The sequence below is a fragment of the Lissotriton vulgaris genome, chromosome 2_2, assembly GCF_964263255.1.
Source record: "Lissotriton vulgaris chromosome 2_2, aLisVul1.2, whole genome shotgun sequence".
Taxonomy (NCBI): Eukaryota; Metazoa; Chordata; class Amphibia; order Caudata; family Salamandridae; genus Lissotriton; species Lissotriton vulgaris.
In genome coordinates this window covers 55,455,108-55,477,660 of record NC_141688.1, presented here as the reverse complement: position 1 = coordinate 55,477,660, position 22,553 = coordinate 55,455,108, and the positions used below count along the sequence as shown (strand labels likewise).

At 51.9% G+C, this 22,553-nt stretch overlaps 1 protein-coding gene across 1 annotated transcript in view; it reads left to right on the top strand.

Annotated features, from left to right (window-relative positions):
• Positions 1 to 3,410: 3,410 nt before the first annotated feature.
• The window catches only part of LOC147729003 (cholesterol side-chain cleavage enzyme, mitochondrial-like), a 228,275-nt gene continuing 209,132 nt past the window's right edge, over positions 3,411 to 22,553 (top strand). The window contains exon 1 of the mRNA XM_086959279.1: positions 3,411 to 3,858. Coding sequence (XP_086815405.1) covers positions 3,560 to 3,858 — 299 coding nt within the window. The 5' untranslated portion in view covers positions 3,411 to 3,559. The remainder of the gene's footprint in view (positions 3,859 to 22,553) is intronic.

Sequence of the window (22,553 nt, the reverse complement as noted above, 5' to 3'; positions counted from 1 at the left end):
GGATGCAAGCCCATACGGATTAGGAGCGGTGCTAACACAGAGCCAAGGTGGAGAAGACTGGGAGCCCATCGCCTACGACAGCAGGTGGCTGACCGAAACCGAACAACGGTATTCTCAGATCGAGAGGGAGGCGATCGCAATCCACTGGGCCTGCAGACACTTCCATGTATACGTCTATGGGCACCCATTCACCGTCTCTACCGACCACAAGCCTCTGCTTCCACTTTTCAGGGGGTCCATGTCCAAACCTCCTCCCAGAATAGAGAAATGGATCCTTCAACTTCAAGAGTATGATTACAAATTGGAGTTCAAACCCGGTGCAGCAAATCCGGCAGACTACCTCTCCAGGCATCCCAGGGAGTCAACTAACCAGGAGAAAGAAGATGCCGAGGAAACAGAGGAATACGTGAGAATAATCCTGGAGCACTCACAACCACTACCCATGAGCATAGACATGATCGTGGAGGCGACTCGTGGTGATGAGGTACTCCAGCTAGTCGCAAACACCTTACGACAAAATGACTGGAAGACACTTCAAACATCACTAAGCAAGAGGTCGCCCGAGGCAAAGCGAGCCCTCGAAACCATCCTCAAGATTAAGGACGAGCTGCCAGTGGACAGCCAAGGATGCCTTCTACGAGGACCACGACTCGTGATGCCGACAAGTCTGACCCAACAAGCCATTGAACTGGCTCACCGCGGCCATCAAGGAATGGTAAAGACAAAAAGTAGACTACGGGCAAAAGTGTGGTTTCCGGAAATGGATACACGAGTCGAGCAGATGGTCAAGGGGTGCCGCTGGTGCCAAGCGGCCGGGCCACCCGAGTCACCACCCCCGGTGATCACCGAAGACAACCCGAAAAGGCCCTGGGAACGAGTGAGCGCAGACTTTGGACACCTTCCGGATGGCCGCTACATGCTCGTTGTCATCGATGATTTTACCAAATATCCAGAGGTAGAAATAATAACTTCACTAGCAGCGAAAGATGTGGTCGCAAAGTTCGAAAAAATCATCGCTACCCATGGAATCTTCGAGCAAGTTAAGACCGGCAATGGGCCGCCCTTCCAAGGGCAAGAGTTTGCGGACTACCTCCAAGAATGGGCAATCAAACACCAGAAAGTAACCCCGAGGTGGCCTCAAGCCAACGGAGAGGTAGAGCGGTTTATGCGGACCCTCAACAAAGTCATCCGAATTGCCCACGCTGAAGAGGCACCACTGGAGAAAGCCGGCTACGCGTTCCTAAGGGAATACCGGCTCACTCCCCATCGCACGACCACAGCAGCCCCAGGACCATCGGCAATGGGAAGGATAGTAAGAGACACGATCCCTCATCATTGTGCCTGGACCCCAAATGTGGCAAACTCCCAGCAAACTCTGCTCAATCGGAAGCGTTCAAATGACTACGCCAGCTTCAGGCGCCGGGCCAAGGAATCGTCCATAGGAGAACGGGATCACGTCTATGCTAGAGACCGGTACCCAGGAAGCAAGTTCCGGCTCCCATTCGAACCCAGACCATGGACAGTCACCCGCCGGTCTGGCACCATGGTCACGGCCCCACGCGACGGAGAAACTGTCACCCGCAACGTATCCTTCTTCAAGCGAGCATCCACTCCACCTGAAGATTCTTCCAGTCAGGAATCCAGTGGGTCGTCGTCCAGTCCAGCAGGACGCAGCAGCGATCCACCTGAAAGTGAGCATGGAGCCCCAGGAGATCAGTCTGCGGTGAACTCGCCGATTGATGAAAGCCCCGGTACTCCTAGCCCCCATTCGTTCGGGGATTGGCGGTCACCAACTCTCACCCAGCCAGATGTCCCACGGAGAGTTTTGTTTTGGGGAGAAGCCACAGGCTATGGACTGAGAAGAAACCCCGCCTCATCCTCGCAGCTGGCAGACTTTGCAGTGGGCTGAGAGTGAAGAACTGATCACCAGACTGGTAACCGGCCTTTGGCCGTTTTTCATTATGTTTCCCAGCTATATGGCACAAGGTGAATCTTCGAACTGTGATGTGTTGTTTTTTTTACTAAAGGTGAAAAGGAATTTAATGTTGTAAGACTGCGGGACCGCAGTCTAGTTGTTGCGCACGTAGCCGTGCGCTAGCGTGGGCGTGACGCGTCACCCCCGCTAGGTATAAAATAAATGGGGCGTGGTCTTGGAGTTAGTGCGGACCACGCGGAATGACCAACGAGTGCCCCGGGTCCCTTTATTATGCGCAGCGTTGCCAGCGCTGCGCCATACAATATCGGAGGCCCGACACTGTGTAACAACAACATTAACCAACTGAGTTATCTGCAGCAATTAGAAATCTGTGAGCTGCATGGAACACATGTTTTTTTATGATGAGACCAATCTGTGACTCCACTGCACACAAATCTCTCCTGCACGTGCATTAACCACCGCAAGCATCTTCACTGCTCTGACACTCCGGAATAAGACCCCTGCTGCAGCCTGTTTGTGACAAGACATAATCCAGAACAGATTCATTATCACGTGTCCTTGTTGCCAATTTCATAGGTGGCACTGGCAGAGTTAAAAAAAATAAAGCATACGGTGACAGTCAGAATCCACTCATGTCTCCGTCTCTCGTGACTTCGCCTCCTTTCTACTTCCATCCCTTTGCCCCAGTGCATAGGATCCTAATGTTAATCTTCCTATTTCTACTGTCCTTTTTGGAGCTCAAAGCAAGCGAAATCTCGAAGTGCTGACAACAGTTGTGTGTCTGATACAATTGTTTTAATGGCCAGGCACTCACAGGTACTCAGCCCCAGCACTTCTTTCATTTGAGCGGAACAGTACCTGCACTTCTTGGCAGGGGCACACTACTTTCAATAGGAGAGTTCCTGCACGTCGCAGTATTAAAAAGGTACTCTGGGGTAGTAAGGAGCTAGACTTTTATATTTCCGGTCAAGCTGTGGTTTGATCACAGTTAATGGTACATCTTTTTACCGGACCCGCCAGGAAGAACACTTGACTCTTCGTTGCCGGGGTTCATCTATTTGAAGTGGCTTTAAACACTTCTCTGCCTCAGGTGCATTGACTTGTCAAGCTACCTTACCAGGATCGCAGCAAATAATGTGAAGTGGAGGAGCAAGAATTTAGACTACAATGTTTTGCAATAGGACTTTTGAAGACAAAGTAAACCCAGATTAGTTTCCATTAATATAGCCGGCCTCGTCAAACGAATTACTTTTGGTGACTGACTGGCTCTGTGGGAGGCGGGGTGGCTGTCTTAAGACGTCAAGGCACAGATTTTGGGCAGTTTCCGCTGTGATAAATGGCTGTGGTTATCTATGTCCTTCAGACACTATCAGTATAAGAGCGGCCTGCGGAGGGGGGCTGAAGTTCATGGGCTGCGGGGTTCACGGTCCTTTTCTCCCCCTCAGGCCCTGGGAGGCCGCTTTGCTGTCCAGATGGTGACAAGTGGTTTTCTAGCAGTACCTCTGCCGCGGGCGCGTCTGCTTCGGTCTGTACCTGCCGAGGCAGCGCTGAGGCGCGTCTCTCCGTGAGTGGGCGGGGTGCAGGAGAGCCGTCCGGGCAGAGCTCCGAAAACAGGCGAAGTGAATGGGGTACCAAATGTTGCACAGCACCGGCGCAAGGATGCTCGCCAAGACTGCCTCCCGCTGGCCGACCTTGGGCGTACCCTGCTGCACCTCGGCGGTCTCCCGCCGCCACGTCCATGCCCTGACCACCGAGCCGGGGTCCGCGTCCGTCCAGGGAAAGCTGCCCCGGCCCTTCCATGAGATGCCGGGCGAGTGGAAGAACGGCTGGGTGAACCTCTACCGCTTCTGGAAGGAGGACGGCTTCCATAACATCCATGGCCTCATGGAGAAGAACTTCCAGACCTTCGGGCCCATCTACAGGTAAGGGGGCCTGGCAGGCGTCAGCGCGTAATGCAAAATGAGGTGGCCTCCCTGCTCCATAGCAACAGGAATTCATAGGGTTCAGGCTGAATGGGCCCCCGTGATAGGGGCCTCCCTCTACCCTGCGCTGCAGGAGTCTGTGATTGGGTGCTGGAGGCACAGGTCAGGCTACGCTTGATCTAGGTTGAGGTGACCGAGCCACTGAAAGCTCGAGCCTGAAGCCTGGCTCTGGATCAGCTCGCGGTCTCATTGGAACCTCGAGCCTAAACGAGTCGAGATTTCATGTATTTATTTGTTTGTTTACTTATGCGTTTTTATATAGCGCGGACTCTACCCGGAGGCGTCAGAGCGCTTTACAATAGGAGCAGAAAATTACAAGTGAACAAATTACAGAAGCAGACGATAAGTTACATGATAACCAATAGTGTGATTTTAGGCAAATATTTTTTGTCTGATCATCATTTTTTTAGTTATATTATATGAAAGCAGCTTCAAATACCTGAGTTCAGAATACCAGCTGCGGACAACTATATTGGTTTGACTTAATATACTGTAATGTTACTCTATCCATAAGAAGGTGTACAGGGTTCCCATGACAACGGTCATTCCTCGAGGGTTGGGACAAGCCAGGAATGGCTCCAAGTTCATGTTTAAAAACTATAACTTTCAATAAGCACTTATCAGTGCAGTGCTATGATGTGAAATGTTAATGTCAAATCTTCCATGTGTTAAAGAAATATACTTTTATGAATTTTGAAGCGTTTTTATCATATTTTGCGTGATGTTTGTTATACAATTTATATTTTCAGGATTCGGCTCCTGCACGGGCTGTAAAACCCAGGCTCTGGGCTCGGCTCTGGCTCGCCCTGTTAATTTATTGGCTCGCCCACCTCTAGGTCTAGGTATTCTATAGGTAAGGGGTTAGTGGTTGTTGGGAGAGGCTGATAGGGCAACAAGGTAATTCAGCCTATCCGAACCTTTTAAACTGTGCCATGCTGCCCATGGCATGCAACTGACCCCCCCACCCCTCTGGCACAGCAACCCTCAGGGTTGAGCTGGGGCAGAAAATAGGCCTTGGCATAGAAATAAAAGTGGCCCCTTATTAGTGAATTAGCTTTAAAAAAAAGTGGCTAATGTTTGCAAATTAGGCAGTTCTGAAGTAGTCAAGACACACTGTTGAAGTGTTTTGCGTGGTCTGGCAGACTGGAACAGATTTGACATTACTGCAGTCAATGTCTGTTTTAAAATCAGGAAAAAACAGTAAAAACCGATCTGGTCAACCTTAAATGAGGCCTACATACAGCATCAAACAGCCCTGTCAGATCAATCCATCTGGCACTCTCTGATTGCCCTATAGACAATCCTGACCCGGTCAACTATTTAAGTTTCCTCACATTGGTTTCAGTAGAGGATGTTGGTAGTTATCAAAAGTTAGCAAATCTCAGTATTGCCTTGTGTGCATGTTCTCAGTTTCAGCTCTGGTCGTGGCAGGAAGGGGTCCTCTGTAAGTGAAAAAACCTTTTACCTATATAAAACATCCTACTAGACTGAAGTCCACCTCCACAAGTGAATGGGTATGGGGATTAAATGCTCTCTACGTGTGGTTTATTTGAATTGGGAGCAGCCAAGAACTAAATGGACATCGTGACTGTACTGCCTGCCCGTTGCTAGATTTATCCCTTCAGAAACACCTCAAGCGCTGCCTGGCTGTAGAGATTTAGAGACACGTTTTCTAGAAAGTGATGCAGTTTGGCGCTGCAAGCCATTTTGCTGCTCAAAGCTGCATAATTCGTTTAATTGAGGGATGCGTCGTATTTACAGCAATACAATGAAGCTCTGTGCTTTCCTCTGCATTTGTCCTCTGCATTGGCAACCCAGCCCCAATGTAGGCACCCTTGCACCATGGTGTAATGTTGCCTGCGTTGCAGGGATAATTGTTTTTGTGTAGGAAGGGATACTTTCCTGCACGTAAAAAATAATTGATGGCATTTTCCTCCTTCTATGTGTTCTTCCGAATACAGCACACATAGAAAAAGCAACAAAAAGAGGGGGAAATAATGGTATTTCTCCTTGTTGCGCCACATTTACACCTCACCATGGGACGCAGTTTCAGTTTTACTAAAACTTGAAAATCTGGGCATGTGTCAGATTCCATGGCTGTTGCTGCGGAACACCCACAACAACACCCATGCAATGCCCATTTCACACAGAATAATGCGCGAAAGGAGTTCATATTTTCAAGGACATGAAAAGTCACGCAGGTTGGCTTTACATTGCCTTGTAAAAATGGGCATGCACACCACGCCTCCGGAGCGTCATAACAGTCACGCTCTAGCTGCGTTAATGGGCATCAGGTGCATTGTGAATATTCCTGTAAATCTACTATTCCTCCTCGGATTGGTAGTCTCTAGAGCAGCCAGCAGCTGCATTAACAAGATGCCAAATGCCAATTGCCGTTGTCCTTCAACTTAAGGCCCGTTGGGGGCAATGTGAAAAATTTTACACTGTCATTATGAGGGATACTGGAATTATGTGCAGGCCCGGACTGGTCATAGCGGGCACCGGGCAATCTCCCGGTGCGCCGCACTGGTGGGGGGTGGTTTTTGGCCCCTCGGGGCCGTTTTTGTTACAGGGCTGTTTTTGCAGTATAGCTGCAAAATCGGCCCTGTAACAAAATCGGCCGAAAACCGGCCCCGGCAAAGAGCTCGGCGGCACCTCAGACCCCCCCGAGTGGGGAGGGGGTCCGGCCGAGCACTTTGCCAGGGCCGGTTGTGGTTTCCAGTTTGGACCTGATTATGTGATTCTGTAGCCGCAGCTTTTTTTTTTGCATAATTATGGATTCAATGCATTTGCCACATAATCCATAATCTGCTGCATAATCTGTAGATTTTAACCCCCAAAAAACTTGTTTCTAGCTCAGAGAGATCAAAACAAGTTACCAAAAATGTGGCAAAAAGTTTGTCCACAGTGGAGGGCCCTTGGCAAAAGTCAATGGGTTATGTTTCAGTAGCTTATTTCTATATTTGGTTGTTAAAATGGAACGAATGAGGTAGAATCTTTGCCCGGGCAGTATTACCAGGTGTAAAGGTCATTCAATAATGAAGCAATACTATTGAACATGTGCAACATCATTTGCCTGTTCTTGATGCATAATAATAATTTGGCGCTTCTCTGCCACATAATTACGGTGTCCCTGGTATCACCCATGGAAATCATCATACACTGTAATGACCTGATATGGATCTCAGTGGATGGGTTACTGCGTTACAACGGTGATGGATATCCATCCGCGGAAATATAAATCCCTTGCGATATAATGGGATTTATATATCGGTGGATAGGATAACTATCACCGTTGTGAAGGAGTAACCTGTCCGCCGATATCTAAATCATGTCTAAGTTGTTAATAGGAGAACCTGAAGATCTGGGTTTTATCTTGGATACCTCACTTGACGACATTGTGTGATCCTCGACAAATCACAGTGTTTCCAGTGCTGCAGTGCCTTTACCTTCCATACGCAATCATGCCCAGGGCACAAGTCTTAGAAACCAAAGTGAGGGGACTAACCAAGTTAGGCAGTATGAAAGTGACATCATGGAGTGTGCCATCACAGCGCATGATGTCACAATATTAAGACCTCACACGTATGCTTATCAGGTATATCATGAGTACATTAAAGCGCATTACGAGATTTAACAAATGAGATTTTTTTTCAGATTGGTGCCAAAAAAGTGGTGAAACCCTGCCGCAAAATCAGGGCCTCAACAAATAATAAAAATAAAAAAACTACCACAAAGAACTAGGCAGCGAGTAGAAGCATGGTAGATCAGTTCTACTTAGTTGGTAGCAAAGTCTGTGCTTTAAAATATATTATTGGTTTAAGGCATCTGCTGCAGAGATCTTTGTGTGCTCAGTAAATAACATGGAATAGTAATAATGGTAAGATAATTCTCGAGATGAATGCTTTTGCTGGAGCCGTCTGTGTTTTATGTTGTCCTAGATATGAATCAAAGTAGTATAAAAGGTTAATGCGTGTCTTGCAGAGCACATCATGTAACATCCAGATGGCAGATTTTATTTTATGTAGATAGGTAAGTGCTTACTGCTTTCAACACTGACCTTTTACTTGCAGCACACAAAAATCATTGATGGCATTTTCCTCCTTCTATGTGTGTTTCAGAATACAGCTCACATAGAAAGAACAGGGAAAACTTGGTCTTAAACAGGTGCATGAGGTGAAATGATTCATTCCTCCTTGTTCTTGCTGTTTCCGCATGTGCTGCGTTGTGCAGCACACGTAGAAACAGCAAAAGGCCTTTCATTGCTTATATGCAGGAAGGTGTCCTTCTTTCACATAAACAATCAATAAAAAAATATGTTTTGCAACTTCTATGTGCGCTGAATTAAGCAGCACACATAGAAGTTCTAAAATGCCCTTTAAATAATGTTTATGTGCAGGAAGCGACACGTTCCTGCACATAAACAATCTTCCCTTCAATGCAGACCCCTGCGTTGGCGCTAGTCTGCTAAATTTTCGCTCCAGGGCAGGTAGAAGCATATGGATGCAAACAACAATCAATCAAGCATTTGTAAAGCCCACTACATACCGTGAGGGTCTCAAGGCGCTTTTGGGAGGGGGCCGCTACTGATCGAACAGCCAGGTCTTGAGTAGCCTCCTGAATGTCAGTAGGTCTTGGGTCTGTCATAGGCTCAGTGGGAGGGTGTTCTAGGTCTTGGCGGAAATGTGGGAGAAGGACCTCGGGAGAAGGACCTCCCACCGGTGGTTGTTCTTCGGATGCGTGGGATGGTGGTGAGTGCAAGGTCGACAGACCGGAGCTGGCGGTTGGGGATGTAGAAGGAAAGTCGTTTATTGAGGTAGGCTGGGCCAGTCTTGTGGAGTGCCTCGTGTGCGTGGATGAGAAGCTTGAAGGATAGCCTCTTGTTGATGGGCAGCCAGTGCAGGTTTCTCAGTTGGGGGGTGATGTGGCCGTGGTGTGGTACGTCAAGGATCAGTCGTGCCGAGGCGTTTTCGATGTGTTGCAGTCGTTTGATGAGCTTCGTTGGGGCTTCCACGTAGAGGGCGTTTCCGTAGTCGAGTCTGCTGCTGACGAGGGCCTGGGTAACTGTTCTTCTTGTATCTGTCGGGATCCACCTGTAGATCTTGCGAAGCATGTGGAGGGTGTTGAAGCAGGAGGAGGAGATGGCGTTGACTTGCTTAGCCATTGAGAGCGTTGAGTCGAGGATGATTCCCAGGTTGGGTGTGTGGTCGGTGGGTGTCGGGGCTGCCCCCAGTGCGGTCGGCCACCGGTAGTCATTCCAGACTGAGGGGTTGGAGCTGAGGATGAGGACCTCCGTTTTGTCTGTGTTCAGCTTCAGTCGGCGGGCCTTCATTCCTTTGTGGAGGTTGGGTTTAGCGGTAATGGGGTCCTTGGTGAGGGAGAGGAAGGATCAGTTGAGTGTCGTCAGCGTAGGAGATTATGTTGAGATTGTGCTGACGGGCGATGTGTGCGAGTGGGGCCATGTAGATGTTGAACAGTGTTGGGCTGAGGGAGGAACCTTGGGGTATGCTGCAGATGATCTCGGAGGCTTCGGATCAGACTGGGGGAGGCGGATGTTCTGGGTTCTGCCGAAGAGGAAGGAGGTGGTCCATTCCAGGGCTTTGTCTCAGATCCCTATGGCTTGGAAGCGTGGGCGTAGTGTGCGGTGGCAGACCATGTCATAGGCGGCGGAGAGATCCAGGAGGATGAGGGCTGCGGTCTCACCGTTGTCCAGCAGTGTCCTGATGTTGTCGGTGGTGGCAATGAGAGCAGTCTCAGTGTTGTGGTTGCTTCAGAACCCTGACTGGGAAGGGTATAGAATTTTGTTTTCTTCGAGGTATCGGGTTAGCTGTCTGTGGACGATCTTCTCGATGACCTTGGCATGGGAGCAGCGAGATGGGCCAGAAGTTCTTGATGTCTCTAGGATCTGCCTTGGGTTTTTTGAGTAGGGCGTTGATCTTGACGTGATTTCAGCACTCTGGGAAGGTCGCGGTCTCGAGCGAGAGATTGATGACGTTGCGCTGGTGAGGTGCGATGGAGCTGCTGGCTTTGTTGAAGATGTGGTGCTGTAACGGGTCTTATGGGGAGCCGGAGTGGATTGCACCATGTTCTTGTAAATATGATGAAGCCCTGCATTTCAGAAGTGGCAGAGCGTGGCGTTAAGCCAAGGAGGCTAACGCCACACTCTGCTACTCCTCTAGTAAATATGCCCCTGAGCAGAGGCGCAACTAGAGCCACATTTCGGGGGGGTTAAGAAAAAATTTCACGGGGCTGAATCTCTAAGCATAGCTGCAGGGGCTCTTAGAAGGGGTGAAGTAACAACAATGCCTCATTAACATGCAAATAGTCTTTTAAAGACCTATGAAGTGCTCGGGTGCGGCTGTGTGCGTGCCCAGGAAGCTGTCTCATCCCTGGCTGCCACACACGACGGGGGGCTGAAGCCCTTTGAGTCCAATGGGTGTTGCGCGCCTGCCCATGAGTGTGCAAATCAAGTTTAACTTGAAACTCTATAGAGATTGTTATGACATATTTTGTGATAGAGGTTATGTGAACAGATTAACAAACTACATAAAACTGAGCATTATCCCCCTTGCCTGGCTCTCATTGGAGTGAAAATTACCTCGCGGTAAAACAGAAGTTAACTTGCAATGCACAGGTACAATTCGGTCTTACGAATACAAGTTTAATCGGACAATTTGAAAAATATGTGAATTTCGATATTATATATATATATATACATATCTGCTTTCTGCCGTTTAAGCAGCTCAACTATTTTGTTGAATTACTGCTGCTCCGTTTCACTTTAAAGTTCCAGTACACAAATGCGCAAGTCGTCAGTACTTAGAGCGCCATCTCGTGGCCAGTCAGTGTTTTCCATGGAGATTTTATAACTTGTCAGAGCCGTTCAACATTTTAAAGGTAATGTGTGCACAGTGAGTGGGATTTCATCTGTTATTTTATCACTGGCATCCAGCAGAACAGGGGTGGTTGTGCTAAAGGGGCGATGATGTCGTAAAGGAAGAGGAGCCGAAGGGGGATGACAGTGAGTAAAGCCCGTGGGCCGCAATGTTGTGTATATCCATGGCTTTGTCAGAGGAGTTGTAAAAAGCCGCAGGATGCCAGTGAGTGTAGGAGGGTGAGGAGAGTTCATTCAATATCAATAAAAACTTTATTTCGGTTTTTGTTTAAAAACCACAAAGTACAATATACAGCATCCAAAAACAATAGTACAAAATTAGCAGCAGTTTACATTGATAACTGAATACAGAATACATTTTGATAAAGTTCATGAGGAGAGTGTAATAAGGCAGAATGAATGTAATAAGGCAGAGGAGGTTAAAGTACCTCGTTTTCTCCTGAATATATTCAGTTATTACAGTGAGAAGTTAATGCCAGTCGCGGTTCTTATTTTTGCGGAGTGGTGGTGGAGGGAGGGTGGTTAGGGAATACAACCAAAAACTAAATGCACTATCAAAAATAATTAAAATAACACTTACCTGCTGCTCCGATGGCCGCCTTCCTTCCTTTGCTCCTCTGATCCTGGACCTCGACTCCTATGTGCAAAATCCCAGCGCTTCTCTCATGCTGGGAATACTTTTCTGATTGGTTTGAGCGGCTTCTTTTGCCTCTCAGGCGGAGTGCATTGGAGCCTGGGGTGTTTTTCCTATCTGGCGGCGCAGCACAGAGAAAGTTAAGTTAGAGAAACTTAAGTACCGATTTGTGTTTGGTCGGCCAATGTGTACTTTAAAGTGCCCACCACTCATCACCCTGCCATGCCTGTCCAACAGGATTGCCTAGCCCTACCCTCCACTGAAGATTTGCGTCGTCAGCTGTATAGGCAAAAATAAAATAATAACATGCTTTTATTATCATTTTATTTTTCCTCTTTTAGAATGGAGGTCAATCAATCAATCAATCAATCAATCGTTGCATTTATATAGCGCACTACTTACCCAGAGGGTCTCAAGGCGCTGGGGGGGTGGATCTGCTACTGCTCAAACAACCAGTTCTTGAGTTGCTTCCTGAAGGCGAGGTGGTCCTGGGTCAGGCTGAGGTCGGTGGGGAGGGAGTTCCATGTCTTGGCGGCGAGGTAGGAGAAGGACCGTCCCCCTGTGGTGGCTCTACGGATGCGGGGGACGGCGGCGAGGGCGAGGCTGGTCGATCGAAGCTGGCGTTTGGGAGCGTAGAAGTTGAGGCGGCTGTTGAGGTATCCTGGGCCTTGGCTGTGTAGGGCTTTGTGTGCGTGGGTGAGGAGACGGAAGGTGATTCTCTTGTTGACCGGGAGCCAGTGCAGATCTCTCAGGTGTCCGGAGATGTGGCTGCGACGGGGGATGTCCAGGATGAGTCGTGCTGAGGCGTTCTGGATCCGCTGGAGTCTCTTCTGGAGTTTGGCGGTGGTTCCGGCGTAGAGGGTGTTGCCGTAGTCCAGACGGCTGGTGACGAGGGCCTGGGTGACCGTCTTCCTGGTCTCGGTGGGGATCCACCGGAAGATCTTACGAAGCATGCGCAGGATGTTGAAGCACGACGAGGAGACGGCGTTGACTTGTCTGGTCATGGAGAGGGAGGAGTCCAGGATGAAGCCCAGGTTGCGTGCGTGGTCTGTTGGTTTGGGTGCATTGCCTAGGGCGGGGGGCCACCAGGAGTCGTCCCAAGCGGCGGGTGAGGATCCCAGGATGAGAACTTCCGTCTTATTTGAGTTCAGTTTCAGGCGGCTGTTCTTCATCCATTTGGCTACCTCTTTCATCCCTTCGTGAAGGTTGGCTCTGGCGGTGGCGGGGTCGTTGGTAAGGGAGAGGATCAGCTGGGTGTCGTCGGCGTAGGAGAGTATGTTGAGGTTGTGCTGGCGTGCGATGTCTGCGAGGGGGCTCATGTAGATGTTGAAGAGGGTTGGACTGAGCCAGGAGCCTTGAGGGACGCCGCAGATGACTTCGGTGGCTTCTGATCTGAACGGAGGGAGGCGGACTCTCTGTGTCCTTCCGGCAAGGAAGGAGATGATCCACTCCAGTGCCTTCTCCTGGACTCCGACGTTGCTGATGCGTTGTACTAGGGTACGATGGCAGACAGTGTCGAAGGCCGCGGAGAGGTCGAGGAGGATGAGGGCCGCTGTTTCTCCGTTGTTGAGCAGCGCTCGGATGTCATCGGTGACTGCGATCAGGGCGGTCTCGGTGCTGTGGTTGGCCCGGAAGCCAGACTGCGAGGGGTCGAGGGATCCGTTCGTCTCGAGGAAGGCGGCCAGCTGCTTGTTGACGGTCTTCTCGATGACTTTTGCAGGAAACGGGAGCAGCGAGATGGGGCGGTAGTTTTTGAGGTCGGTGGGGTCAGCCGATGGCTTCTTGAGTAGAGCGCTGAGTTCGGCGTGCTTCCAGCTCTCTGGGAAGGTAGCAGTGTCGAAGGAGGTGTTGATGATGTCCCGCAGGTGGGGTGCGATGATAGCGTCGGCCTTGTTGAAGACGTGGTGAGGGCAGGGGTCGGTCGGAGATCCGGAGTGGATGGAGTTCATCGTGCGGACGGTGTCTTCGGTGCTGATCGGAGTCCAGGCGCGGAGGGTGGTGGTGGGGGGCGGTGGTTTGGTCGTGGTGATCGTCGGTTGAGTGCAGAAGCTGTTGTGTATGTCCGCGATCTTGTTGTGGAAGTAGGAGGTGAGGGAGTTGCAGAGGTCTTGCGAAGGGGTGATGTCGTTGTTTCCGACGTTGGGGTTGGAGAGCTCTTTGACGATGTTGAAGAGTTCCTTGCTGTTGTGGGCGTTGTTATCCAGTCGTTCCTTGAATGCAGTTTTCTTGGTGGCGCGGATGAGTTGGTGGTGTTTTTGGGTGGCGAGCTTGAGGGCAGTCATGTTGCCCGGTGTTGGGTCTCTGCGCCAGGTTCTCTCGAGGGCTCGGCAGTTCTTCTTGGAGCTCTTGAGTTCGTCGGTGAACCATGGGGCTTTCTTGCTACCGGGTCTGCTGGGCGGGGTCCTCAGGGGGGCGAGCTCGTCTGCACAGTCGCTGATCCACTTCGTGAGGTTGGTGGCCGCCTGGCTAGGGTTCGTTGTGCTGGTGGGAGGGTTCATGCTCAGGGAGGACGCAAGCTGGTCGGCTGTGACCTTGTTCCAGTTCCTGCGTGCAGCCTGTTGCTGGTGGTGGTGGATCGTGGTCCTTGCGAAGCTGAAGTGGACGCAGCTGTGGTCCGTCCAGTGGAGTCCCGTGGAATGCTGAAGGCGATGTCCTTGCTGGATGAGAAGACGGGGTCGAGTGTGTGTCCGGCGTAGTGGTTGGGGGTGGTCACCAGTTGCTTGAGTCCCAGGTTGGCGAGGTTGTCCAGCAGGGTGGTGGTGTTGCGGTCGTTGTTGTTCTCCAGGTGGAAGTTGAGGTCCCCTAGGAGGATGTAGTCAGCGGAGCAGAGGGCGTGTGGGCTGATGAAGTCGGCGATGTCTTCGCTGAATTGTGTGCGTTGTCCAGGGGGTCTGTAGATGAGGGTGCCTCTGAGGGTGGTCTTGGGGTTGATGTGGACTTGGAAGTGCAGGTGCTCGGCGGTTGCAAGGGTGTCATCGGTGTTGGTCGTGATGCGGATGGTGTTCCTGTGGACGATGGCGATGCCTCCTCCGGTGTGGTTGATGCGGTCCCTTCGGATGATCTTGTAGCCATCTGGGATGGCGATGGCGATGTCAGGCGCTGAGGAGGCGTTCATCCATGTTTCCGTGAAGAAGGCGACGTCTGGGGCTGTGGTGTCGAGCAGGTTCCAGATCTCGATGGCGTGCCTGTGGACGGAGCGGGTGTTGAGCAGGATGCATTTCAGGTGGCTGCTGCTGTTGCTCGTCTTGGTTGGTGTAGGTGTAGTGCCGGTCCGGAGGCAGGTGGACTTGCAGGAGTTGCAGCAGAAGGGTCCGTGGGTGCGTCTCGGGGTGGCTCGGTAGCAGCCCGGGACTCTGCCGGCGTTGAGTGCGTTGAGGTTGGCGGCGTCGTATGTCCGGCGAGTTGGCTGGGGTCTGCGGCGGCCAGGGGTCCTGGCGCTGGGCGCGGTCCAGGCGCGGACGGGCGCAGACGGGCTTACCTTTGGCGCGCCTTCGGTGCGCCTTCGGTGCGCTTAGGGCGCGCCCGCTGCGCATCAACGCTGCGCGTTTGCCACTCTGCCATATGAGGAGAGTGGGGGAGCGAAGCGAGGGAGGAGCCGCTGGGAGGCGGGAGTGGGGCTGGTCGAATGGGAAGGCTCTCAGGTGTAAGGGGGCGGGGCCGCAGGGGGGCAGCGGCGGGGAGCGGGGAGGTGGCGGGAAACGCGGCGGGGTCACAGCAAGGGAGAACAGCGGCCAACAGTTACAGGGCAAGAAGGCACAGAAGGGCAACAAAGGATACAGCGATGAACAGGGGGACACAAAGCAGAAAACAAGGAGACAGGTCACGGAGCGGGCACCAGGGGAGAGACAGCAGTCAGCAGGAGAGGCGGCGCAGCGCTCCGGAGGCTGAGACCACACCAGAGGTCAGGAGCTCAGCTGCGGGCAGCGGCGGGATCGTGGCACACCAGAGGTCAGGAGCTCAGCTGCGGGCAGCGGCGGGATCGGGCAGCCTGGGCACACACACAGGGAGTGTGCGCGGTGCGAGGTGGTGTGACCGGCCCAGAGGGTCAGAGGTCACTGCCCACCACTGCGTGCACTCCTCCCTATAAGGTCCAGTGGGAGGGAGGAGCCGCTGGGAGGCGGGAGCGGGGCTGGCGAATGGGAAGGCTCTCGGGTGTAAGGGGGCGGGGCTGCAGGGGGGCAGCGGCGGGGAGCGGGGAGGTGGCGGGAAACGCGGCGGGGTCACAGGAAGGGAGAACAGCGGCCAACAGTTACAGGGCAAGAAGGCACAGAAGGGCAACAGAGGATACAGCGATGAACAGGGGGACACAAAGCAGAAAACAAGGAGACAGGTCATGGAGCGGGCACCAGGGGAGAGACAGCAGTCAGCAGGAGAGGCGGCGCAGCGCTCCAGAGGCTGAGACCACACCAGAGGTCAGGAGCTCAGCTGCGGGCAGCGGCGGGATCGTGGCACACCAGAGGTCAGGAGCTCAGCTGCGGGCAGCGGCGGGATCGGGCAGCCTGGGCACACCCACAGGGAGTGTGCGCGGTGCGAGGTGGTGTGACCGGCCCAGAGGGCCAGAGGTCACACCACCGTCATTACGGAGGAGCAGCCACTGGTTATGCATTTAGCATTGTGGAGAGGTCTTTTCTTAAACACTCAAATGGCAAAAGGTGGGATGTGTGCACTCAATGGCATAACGCAAAATGATGAGGCCCCCATTCAGAATATGACGAGAGACCCATACCTCTACAAAAATCTTACATATGTGAACTGACCTTGCCAGAATAGAGTCCACCAAGCATTAGGGGGCCTTGAAAGGAATGCCACCCTCCCCCCCGGCCTGCAGGGGCTAGTGTTATGCCTCTGCTTGCAATAAGTCTAACCACTGGCGGGGGTGTGACTTCAGTGCAAAGCGAAATGGTTGCCTGCTAAGGGAGCTCCGCGCGCCAGAACCTTCACTTGTCTGATTTCATCCTTCCAAAGCCCGCTGCGTGCTGAGAGACCCCCTTGGGGCATAGAGCGGAGGTTGTGGAACATCCTGGTGGGGTCAGAAGCCTTGTACCCCTTGCACTGCTCTTGGGCCGGACTGAGTTGCCGCTGCGGATCGAGCAGGAAAATGGCATTGGTCTGGTGAGCGGGCTTCGCAGCCTCCGATCTGCGTCGGATGTGGCGAATCTGCTGCATGACAGCAGAATACTTATCAAACCATATGGCCGGCAGTGGGAAGAACAATGAAATATAGGCCAGCGCTGGACGGGAGCATACGCCTGAGGCGGTGAGGTCTGGGAGACACGCAGAGCCTTTGTATGGCGAAGGGACTTGGGCCGTAGTGGGCTGCAGCCTCCCCTGAATCGGCGGACTGACGGTGATCTGCTGCGGTAGCCTGCCTGTGGTGCGATATCCATTGGAGCCCAGAGTGACGCTGACCTGCGAGGCATCGCTGGTGTTGGCGAGACGGCAGCTACGCGGAGGAAAGGAGCGGAGCTGGCCTAGCGGGGTGAGTGAGGCGCTGAGGAGTGCTGGGCCTGGTTAGTTCGGGCGGCGCAGCCTTCACGGGGTGCTGCGACCAAGTGTGTGGTGGCGCCTTGTGGGGACTGTACTGCAGGGTCACGGGAGGCCCAAGCTTGCGTGGTGCTCCTCGAGTGTTCTGGCCGGCTGCTGGGCTGCCTCTTGGCGACTGAGGGGGGCTGTCCGGAGGTCTCATCAGCCTTTAGCCAGTACGGATAACGGGTGGGCGAGGGTGGGGGACCGCGGGAGGCCTCTCGGTTGCTGGGGGGGTAGTAGGAGTGCCGACCCCGATGTGAGGCTGCTGACACAGGGCGCTATATTGACAGGCTGAGACGGGCCGGGTCACCTTTGAGGATCCCTAAGAATATCTTGCGTGGCAGACTGGTGAAGGAGCCCTGCTGGCTTTTGTAGAGGTGCGGGAGGGCTGATAGTGAGGCCTGTACACTGGGGTCGGCCCGCTACCCTGCCTAATTGCTGGGAGAGAACATCTGCGTGTGGAGAGCAGAGGTGCTGCGGAGGCGCTGGACATCGCTGAAGTTGAAGTAGCAGGAGGTGTGTGGCAGTCCCATTGTGGAAAGGACTATACTACATATTACTGCTGCAGTTGCTGAGAGGCCCGGCTGGGTCACCTGGAACTACTGTCTTCAAGTATGGGCAAATCAGAGCCTAAGCAGGCCAAACTACAATTTGAAAACAATTGGTCCACTCGTGCTACTGACGGAATGGGTGAGCAGAGTGAATCGCGAAGCGCCACAGGGCTCGCAGAGGGTGCGGAGGATGATACCAGGACCAAATTGTTGGAATTGCGTGCTGGGATGAAGACAATAGATAGCAAGATTGATGCTCTGGCTACTGGACTTGACATGGTCAAGAAGAAAGTGGACAAGCACGAGCACAGATTAGATGTACTGTCTGACGCACAAGATGCACAAGCTGAATCACGCACGCAGCTTCTTCAGATGGAAAAGATACTGGAGGTGATAAGTGCGAAGAATGAAGATTTGGAAGCGCGCTTGAGGCGCAATAATCTTCGCATTATTGGCTTATCGGAAATCACGCCCATATCCAAGATGGAGTTTTTATAGATGGTCTGCTATGTGAACTCTTTGGACCCGTCCTATCCACCGTGATGATAGTGGAACGAGCACACCGTTCAATAGGACCGTGGTCTAGACCGGGTGCGCCACCGCATCTGATTATTGCGCGTCTCCTAAACTATGCTGACAGGGACGCCATATTGAGGGAGGCTAGGGCCAAGGATCAGGTTGTTTATGAAGGGGAAAAGCTCTCATTTTTGCCGGATTATACTCCTGTGGTACAGGCGGCGAGAAAGGAGTTTGTACCAGTGAAGAAACTGTTGACAGAGGCATCAGTACCGTACGCCATGTTATACCCGGCCAAGTTGAAATTAACTCATGAGGAACAATCGCATTTTTTTACAGATGCAAATTCAGCGCAGAAGTTTATCAAGCATATTTGTAAGACTAAACCTCAGCAGACTCTGGTGGAAGATACGGTTATGGAGTCAGGACTGGAGGACGCAGACTAGTAGTGGGAGGGGCGATTCACTACTGCCGTATGCTCATATGGAGGCCTGCTCTGATGTTGGATCCGAACTGTTTGCTGTGGATGGCAGGTTCACTGTTCAGGAGGGCTGGGAGGCAAAGACTCACCATAACTTTATATTGATAGTCCTAAGCGGGTCGGATATTTAATGCTATTTGACGCAAGTTGCAAAGGGCATGCAGGGGGCCTGGATAGAAATGGATAGAAATGTTCCGGCACTTCGGTGCGGTTGCTGAGCCTCTTCCCCAAGTGGGTTTTCCCCATATGAAGTCTAACCACTGGCATTTGCTCAGGTAGCATTCCAACCCATCGTTCTTTTACCCACCATGACACCTAAGATTTAGGGCCGCAGCTTGGTCAGTAATATTAGAGGGTGGAGGGGGTGAACCTCAGGTTGCTCAACAAGTAACAGGGTGGACCCAACTTAAATGGGCAAGGACAGCGAATTTAAAGGGTGATGGTTGGAGCTAAAGCTGGGTGGAATTAAAGGGCATTCACTTTGAGTTATTTGAAAAAGTAAGGAACATGCTTAGTAACATTACCATATTCTTAAGAAGTCCAAAGTTTATGAAAACAAAAATATTGACCTCCACAGCTGATGAAAACAACACTGTACACCCCTAACCAATGACAATACAGCCATAAAGTACATGGAATCCATACTAGAAATACTATACAGTAGCACTTCAAATTTTCATGTTTACGAAGTGCTATAATGCAATGCTGCGTTCACATAATAATACAGAATACAGGAGGGCAACTTAATAACCCATTGTGAGTTTGGGTAACAAGAGGTGCATTTAATAACACAATAAAACATACACATCTATCTAGATTACCGTTTTCTACATGTTTCCATTTAGTGTTTCACTGAGATAGAAGTGTGAAATCCACTTTTAATAAGAGCAACATTTCTGGAGAAAATATACCTGTGTTGTAGGAAATGTCTCAATGATGATAGATCTATGTGAAAGTAGGTGAATGTACGTCTACCCTCCTCCTGTTGTTGAAATGCGCGAGACCATCCTCAGGACTAAAAGTAGCAGAAAGTTGCTGTCGTTGACACCTGAAAAGGCTCTATATGAAAAAAAAGAACTAGCTGTACATCTTAAAAAACATGTCTGAAGGGGATGGTGTTTGCACTGCTACTGCAAAGGCATGTGCAGGGCTGGCTTTAGCACTGGTTGTTCCCGGTGAAAGGTGTTTTCTGCATGACAACCCCGCCACCTCCACCCCTCCTTCTCTGCGGATTCCCGTACCACTTTCCAATAAAGGCCTCATCTCTCCATAACCTCCTCTCTGACATGCGTTTCAATTTTTATAGTGGAACAGCGCTTCACTACCTTAAGACGCCGTGACTCGCTCCTCTCCCTCGAGCTGAGTGGTCGCTCCCCAGTGTCCTTTTGTGATATCTGGTATTGTTGTGGCGCTTTGCTTTCAAGAACTGCTACCTATTTGTGCCTGCTGCCTGCCTGATCGCCGCTGAGCTCACTTGCATTTTTGATTGTTTTATTTAGCTGAATCAAGACTGTTTGCGCGCTGTGCCGCTTTGACTCACACAACTGCATTATTGTTTGTGCCTGCTACCTGCCTGATCGTCGCTGCGCTTACTTGCATTTTAATTCAGCATTTAGGGTTTATTTGACTCTGCTTTGCGTGTTTGCTGTGCTCCCCCCTCCGCCTCCATTTTGTTTGTTGTTGTCGTCGTCAGAAGCCCGCCCCGCCTCCCAGCTGAGACGTCCTCGCCCCTCCCCCTCCACCATCCATATATGACAGTTACTCCCGCGCGCAGCGGTCACGCGCAGCGACCGCGCCCAACCCGCGCCGAAGGTGCGCCAAAGGTAAGCCCGTCCGCGCCTGGACCGCGCCCAGCGCCAGACCCCCTGCCCCTCGCTCTGCCCAGCCCCCCCGCATCACCTACGATGCCGCCACCCTCCTAGCCCTTAACCCCGGTCGCGCCCCCAACTGCGTCCAAGCCGCCCCTGGACACACCCATGGACCTTTCTCTTGCTACTCCTGGAAATTCTTCGGCACCGACAACATCTCCACTACGACCACAACACAGACTCTCGACCCCAACCACCTACAATGCATCCTTCTCAACACCCGCTCGGTCCACAGACACGCCATTGACCTATGGAATCTACTAGACACCATCTCTCCAGACATCGCCTTCCTAACGGAAACATGGATGAACGATTCCTCCGCACCAGACATCACCATTGCCATCCCCGATGATTATAAGATCACTCGCAAAGACCGTACCAGCCACACAGGAGGAGGAATCGCTATCGTCCATAAGAACTCAATCCGCATCTCAACCAGCTCTGACGCCAACCTCGCCAACTCCGAACACCTTCACTTCCAGATCCACATCGACCCCAAGACCACACTCAGAGGCACCCTCCTCTACAGACCACCAGGACCCCGCGCAAAATTCAGTGAAGACATCACGGACTTCATCACTCCACACGCGCTCCCCTCCAAAGAATACATCCTTCTGGGAGACCTCAACTTTCACCTTGAAAAGATCAACGACCGCAACACCGCCACCCTCTTAGACAACCTCGCCAACCTCGGACTTAAACAACTGGTCACTTCCCCCACCCACATCGCGGGTCACACACTCGACCCCATCTTCACCTCCAGCAATCATGTCTCCTTCAGCCACACTACGGATCTCCTCTGGACTGACCACAGCTGCGTTCACTTCACCTACAACAAGCCAAAACCCACCAACCACCCCCAACCAACTCTGCAAAGAAACTGGAACAAAATCACCACGGACCAGATCTCCGCATCGCTCCTTCTAAACACCCCAGCCCACTCTTCTAACGCAAACGAAGCCGCCGCCAACCTCACCCTATGGTTATCCCACACCGCCGACACCTTAGCACCACTGAAAAAACGTCAAAGCAAACCTGGCAGCAAAAAGGCCTCATGGTTCAACGATGATCTTAAGAAGTCCAAGAAACTCTGCCGCTCCCTTGAAAAGGCCTGGAAAAAAGACCCAAACACCAGCACCAGGGACGCCTTCAAAAACGCCACCCGCACTCACCACCAACTAATCCGAAAGGCCAAGAAAACAGCATTCAAGGATCGACTTGACAACAACGCCCACAACAGCAAGGAACTTTTCAACATCGTCAAGGAATTTTCCAATCCCTCGGCCAACTCCAACAACATCACCCCCTCTCAAGCCCTCTGCGACTCCCTAGCCTCATTCTTCCACAACAAGATTGCAGACATCCACAACAGCTTCGACAACCAACCCGGAAACCAACCCACCCAACCATCTGCTGAACATTCTCCCCCCTTGAACACCCTTAACGACTGGAACCCAATCTCCACTGAGGACACCATCCGCCTAATGAACTCCATCCACTCAGGATCCCCCACAGACCCATGTCCTCACCACATCTTCAACAAAGCAGACTCCGTCATAGCACCACACCTCCGAGACGTCATCAACTGCTCCTTCAACTCCGCCACCTTCCCGGAAGACTGGAAACACGCTGAACTCACCGCCCTTCTGAAGAAACCCACAGCGGACCCCACCGAACTCAAAAATTACCGCCCCATCTCGCTCCTTCCATTCCCGGCCAAAGTCATCGAGAAAGCTGTCAACAACCAGCTCGCCGCCTTCCTCGAAGCCAACAAATCCCTCGACTCCTCACAATCTGGCTTCCGAGCAAAACACAGCACTGAGACCGCCCTCATCGCAGCAACAGACGACATTCGAACTCTACTGGACAATGGAGACACAGTCGCCCTCATCCTCCTCGACCTCTCTGCAGCATTCGACACAGTCTGCCACAGCACCCTTTTACAACGCCTCAATAACATCAGAATCCAAGGAAAAGCACTTGAATGGATCACCTCATTCCTCACCGGAAGAACCCAGAGAGTCCGCCTCCCACCTTTCAAGTCCGAGGCCACTGAAGTCATCTGTGGCGTACCACAAGGATCCTCACTCAGCCCCACCCTCTTCAACGTATACATGAGCCCCCTCGCTGCCATCGCCCGCCAACACAACCTCAACATCATCTC